This window comes from Guillardia theta (genome assembly GCF_000315625.1).
Source record: "Guillardia theta CCMP2712 unplaced genomic scaffold GUITHscaffold_58, whole genome shotgun sequence".
NCBI classification, from domain to species: Eukaryota; class Cryptophyceae; order Pyrenomonadales; family Geminigeraceae; genus Guillardia; species Guillardia theta.
Window position 1 is genome coordinate 390,419 of NW_005434616.1, and position 5,480 is coordinate 395,898.

Sequence of the window (5,480 nt, forward strand, 5' to 3'; positions counted from 1 at the left end):
CATTTAAAGGCCCGCACGATAACCAAGCAATCAGAAGAGAGAGAGGGAGAATGAGAGGGAGGGAGGGAGGGAGGGAAGGAGCAAAGGGTGGAGACGGGGGGAGATGGAGGGAGGGACAGAGACAGAGACAGAGAGAGGGAGGGGGAGGGACGGAGGGTCGGAGGGAGGTAGAGAGAGAGGCAGGGGGGGGTGCGGAGGAGTGCATTATAGCGAGTTCAAGTAAAGTTAGCATAGGAGTTGAGAAGTGAGAAAACTTCATTAAAGGAAACTGAAGCGGTGAATGATGGTGGTAACGAATGCACAACAATCCTGTTTAAAAGCGCATCTTCAGGCCAAACCGCACGAGTCAACATGATGATGTTATTGAAGCCTTTGAATCGGCGATTCAATTTCATGGGGGATTCTGCATACGGACAGAAAGCAGTCGTGCCCATGGATGACAAGAGGATAGTGGAGCTGCTGCGATTGATCGAAGGGTACAAGGATGAGCTCCCGCACCCCAGGTTGAGGTTGAAGTCCGCAAGGCTGGACAAGGTTGGAAGCAGTCACAGAGCTCTTTCTGCTCTTTCGTGTTTTGGATTCGAATGTGATGTTGGTTCCAGTTTGCTACCGGAATGCTTCGATGGCAGCCCCGACAGGTGTGTATGCGATGTAGTGGAATGTAGCGTGATGCTTTTCGTCATCCTGTTGATTATGGCTGGTACCTTGTTGCCATGCTGTTTCTGCACCCAGTCTCTGGAATATCTTCTGAAGTTACAGAATTTGTTTCAACTGTCTCGAATGGTTGAATGTGCCTCAACTGTGCAGGTCATGGTCACGAAGCAATTTTTGGTGATAGCGAAAGATGGATCCAAGGTTGCCAACGAGGTCGTACCCTTGCACGAGGTGGAGCATGTGGAGGCGGTGGAGGACGAGGGGCAGTTAATCCGGAGGTGAGAGTAGTTTGTCTGTCAGAGTCAAAGTCTGATCCGAAGGCAGGATATCCGTCTTTGACAAGCGAGTAGGTGAGCGATGAGTATGGACCTGAAGTTTTATGTTGTTTACTTTATGCCAAAAAGAATCGAGCTTATATGACAAGCCCAAGCCAGTCACTTGCTTTGAGATTTCAACGATCAACAATGGTTACAATGCGGGGAGGAAGTATTGCTTTCGGACGAACGGAGAGGCTGAGCGAGACGAATGGATCTCTTTCTTGGTCTCAGCCTCCAAGTCTGCAAGAGACAAGCAGAGAAAAGCTAATCCCGAGTTGTCAAAGATTGCTTGGATTCAGCTTGTTCTAAGAGACAAGCTTCAGTCCGAGACCTTCCAGGTCATTATCTCCGTCATAATCCTCACGAATTTTGTTATCAATATTCTGGCTGCTGAATATTTGCCCGACGACAACGGTGTCAACATTTCTCTCTTTGAAAAGTTCGACATGTTGTTTACTGCAATCTACTCACTTGAATTGATACTCCTGCTGTTTGCTTACGGTTGGAGCTTCTTTCTAGACGGTTGGAAGATCTTTGACTTCGTGGTATGTATTTGTTCTGCACCTCTCCACAACTTTCTCCTGATAGTTGCTTATAACTTGTTTGGTAGATCGTTGGAATCAGTATCGCTGCATTTACAATCGCAGCGAAAGTGAGAATCTTTCCTTCACGATGTACATTCATTCTCATCAATGCTTTCTCACAGAGCAAATTCCAAATCCTACGTCTCATCCGAGTCTTTCGAGCGGTCAAGGCTCTACAGATCTTTGCTTCTTTCCGACAGATCATCAATGCTCTCATGTTCGCAGCTTTCTAGAAATGCTCTTGAGCTAACGACGCCCTGCAGAAGCTCCTTCACGCCTGTCTTGAGCTCGTTCGTCATCCTCGTCCTTGTCACTTGCATCTATGCCGTCTTGGCTGTCAACTTGTTCCAAGAACGCAATCCTGCCCTCTTCGGAGATTTCAAGCGAGCGCTTTTCACCATGTTTACAGTGAGACAATTATCTCCTTCCTGTCTGCTGGTCGAGAGCTTGTTCATCTACGCCTCGAGTTTCCTCCCTCCCGTGTTGAACCTTCTGTAACATTAACATGTTTTTGTCGTGTGACAATGAGTGACCTGGTGCTCAAGTTTCGATCTCGTGTCTATGTGGCGCGAACAGCTGAAAACATTTTGATTACACTGAGACATCTCTTTCTCAGATCAGCACGGGAGACAGCTGGAGAGATGCTACTCGGACTCTCTTCCTGAGCCCCGACGACTTTTCAGCTCCCATCGCTCTCTTCATCACCTCTTACGTCATCATCGGTCTCCCCCTTTCAACGCTCTTCACGTCTGCTGAACTTTCTCCTTGCCCTCAGCCGGCATCGTCCTGATCAACGTCGTCATTGCCGTCCTGATTGGTGACCCCTTGCTCGCTGACTCGCTCGTTCGTGCTCACGGCCGGCAGATGAATTCTCCGGCTCTGTCGCCAAGGAGAAGGAGGCTCGCAAGCGGCAGACTCTGCACACCCTTGACAGTGTAATCTCGTCCTATTCGGGGCCCATCGACCCGCTGCTCTACTCTCTCATCCACTACAACACCAACGAGGATCTCAGCAAGAAGATCCAGCAGCTCTTTGACTTCCTTGATGCGGACGACAGCAACTTCCTCTCCTTCTCTGAGATTGAGCAGGGGCTGCGCATGATGAAGATCGGGAGCAGGATGCACTTCTCCATGGAGGACTACGAAGAGCTCACGCGCTATGGGGCCATGTGCAACGAGGACCAGGAGATCGACCGAGAGAACTTTGAGAAGATGATCAGGACGGAGCTCAAGCGCTTCGTGCAGAGGAGGATGGCGGCGTCGATGATCGAGGATGCGGCAGCGTCCGACCAGATGTCCCCCGTGTTCATGGTGTTGAAGCAAATCATCCTTGACATCGAGGAGGTAGCTGTTTCCTCATCCCTTCTCCTGCCCTTTACCTGCTTCTTCCTCTGATTCCCCCTCCCCTTCCTTCACCCTCCCGTTATCCCTCCTCCTCTATCGCATCTTGATTTACCACTCGTTCTGTCCCGTTCTCCCATCTCCATCCCCCTTCTTGCTCTCTTCCTTTCCTCTTCTTTCAATGGTTCTCCTCCTCCTCCTCCTCCTCCTCCTCCTCCTCCTCCTCTTCCCCTCCATTTTCCTTCTCTCCCTTTTCCTCCTCCTCCTCCTCCTCCTCCTCCTCCTCCTCCTTCCCTCCCTTTTATTCGCTTATCTTTCGCTCCAGCTCTCTAAGAAATCAGCGTCCGAGCCTTCAAAGGTCAGTTTGCCTGTGAACCTCCACCGGCTCGTTGACCCTGGCGGTAGGTGCAGACTCAAGGCTTAGGAGCAAGTGAACCCTCGGCCAACGGGTCAGCCTCGGAAGACATCAAAGACTTCCTGGCCAAGCACATGAAGGCCTACGATAGGAAACTTGACGCCATCCTGCGGGCTGTGAGAGGGTCAGCTGCTGGTGGGGCAGCTGGGGCAGGAGCTGGAGGGGGAGCTGGGGTGGCGGAGCCGGTGAACAGGCCGAGGACGTGGACAGGAAGAGAATCGTCTCAGGTCTTGTTCGAGGACAGCGCACCGAACGTCATCAAGGAGGAGAAGAAGAAGATGAGAGCGACAGTGCATGGGGCAGGCGCGCAGGAACGGCTAAGAAGAAGTCAGAACGAGATCGTGATCTCAAGGAGGCAGGCGAAGGAAGGGGCCTCTTCTTCCAGATCTCCCACCAGGAGGGAACGAGCTACAGTCGATCTTGACGAGCTGGAGGAGGCGTTCACTCGAGTTGTGAGCATGCCCTCCAAGCTGGAGCACAGGGCGGGCAAGCCGACGCCCCTCCTGCTCGAGGGATACTTGGAGCCGATAAAGGAAAAGGACAAGGGACGCGAGAAGGGAAGTGGGAAGACGCCGAAGGAGGGAGATGGCGAGGCTGGGAAGCAGGTTGCGAAGCGAGAGCATCATTCCAAGAGCGAGAAAGTGTCAGTGATGAAGTTCATCCTTGACTCCACGGGCTTTCTCCTCGTCAAGGTCCCATGGAAGCAGATCCCAGCTGACCCCCTGCTGCTCTCCAAGACCCGCCTGCTGGGCAGCTCCAACGTGGACGACATGTGCAGAGGATGCAAAGCTTGCAGGACGGGATTGACCCGCCAGGGAGTCCTCCTCTTCGACGCTCAGTTCGTCTACCTCACCGTGCAGATTCCTCTAGATGACAAGACCAAGAGCGTCCTCTCCGCCTCTGAGATCGTCCCTTCCCAGCTGATTCCCAGCTCAGGGGTGGACAAGTGGCCGAATGTTCGCTCCTCCTGCTCCAACGTGCTGAGAGGGCTGGGTATCACAGTGACGCTTCCAGAAAAGTACTCAGAGGTATGTTGTTGTTGTTGATGATGATGATGTTGATGTTGTTGATGTTGTTGTTTTTGTTGTTGATGTTGATGATGATGATGATGATGGTTTTTGTCTTGGTGGTGATGATAGACGGTGATGATAGTAGAGTTTGGAATCATGTAGATAGGGAGGAGGATCAGCGGCAAGTTGGCAGGATAGTGCTGTGTACATGAGATCTCTCAAGTATCTATCAAGTTTGACAATCTCAAGTATCTATCAAGTTTGACAAGTTGCCCTGCAGCTGGTGCAGATCGTGTCGGACGATGGCAAGCATCACCTCGACTGCTTTCACGTCAAGAGGTGACACGAAATGTACCCCTTTGCTGGTTGAACCCCTTCAGCTGGATGTCCAGCTGGATGTCCACCTGGAGGTAGCTGGTGGACTCGAGCTGAGCCCAAACCGCACCTCCTCTGCTTTCCTTCCCCCCCTTGCTTTCGTCCCCCTGCCTCCTCCTGCCTCCTCCTGCCCCCTGCCTCCTCCTGCCTCCTCCCTCTCACTGATCTGCTTCTCCCAGTACCTCTCTCGACCTCCACAAGCAGGTGGTATGCGATGGAACCTTCGAGCAGGGGTGCGCCTTTCTCGTTACTTGCCCTCCTCCTCCTGACCCAGCACAGGCACATCCTCGCTTCCCCCGCCTCCAGAGAAGTCTGCTCCATCCTCCCCGCAAAGATCCCGGTGACTCCTCCAACTCCCCGTCCAGCTGAACCCGGTACTCATCAGCTGGGCCGCAGGTGGATCGCACAACGCTGAAGTTCCTGTCGTTGGTATCTCAAGTGCTCATCACAAGAACCCTCTCACTCCCTGGAGCAGATCCGAGGGAGAGACTGAGTTTCATCTGATCCCTTCCACGCTCCTGCAGAGCGACGGTCGTCCTCTCTCTACCTTTGGGCTGGACTTCCTCCTTGCTCCCTCAGTTTGTTTCCTCTGCCGGCTGCTCCTCGTTCGGCATATGTTGTGACACCGATGCGCCTGCTGTTTGCTCCCCATCTTCATTCTTGTCATGGTAAACATGACTACGACTTGAAGACTCTGCCTGTTGCCACTTCGGTCCCTCCACGTCTAAGGATGGACTGAGCGTCAGGAGGTATATTCGCAAGTTTACCTCATCTCTTGTTAGACT

The 5,480-nt window shown here is 52.5% G+C and overlaps 1 protein-coding gene across 1 annotated transcript; it reads left to right on the plus strand.

Annotated features, from left to right (window-relative positions):
• Nucleotides 1–351: 351 nt before the first annotated feature.
• GUITHDRAFT_112362 (hypothetical protein) lies at nucleotides 352–5,188 on the plus strand (the record flags this gene model as incomplete). Its single annotated transcript, XM_005828579.1, has 18 exons — nucleotides 352–534; nucleotides 603–638; nucleotides 808–932; nucleotides 979–1,004; nucleotides 1,059–1,516; nucleotides 1,582–1,623; nucleotides 1,678–1,772; nucleotides 1,819–1,963; nucleotides 2,172–2,277; nucleotides 2,331–2,372; nucleotides 2,420–2,898; nucleotides 3,221–3,253; nucleotides 3,301–4,338; nucleotides 4,601–4,659; nucleotides 4,875–4,928; nucleotides 4,975–5,035; nucleotides 5,092–5,124; nucleotides 5,171–5,188. 18 exons carry the CDS (start codon nucleotides 352–354, stop codon nucleotides 5,186–5,188), a joined length of 3,033 nt encoding a protein of 1,010 aa, XP_005828636.1.
• Between the last annotated feature and the right edge of the window lie 292 nt (nucleotides 5,189–5,480).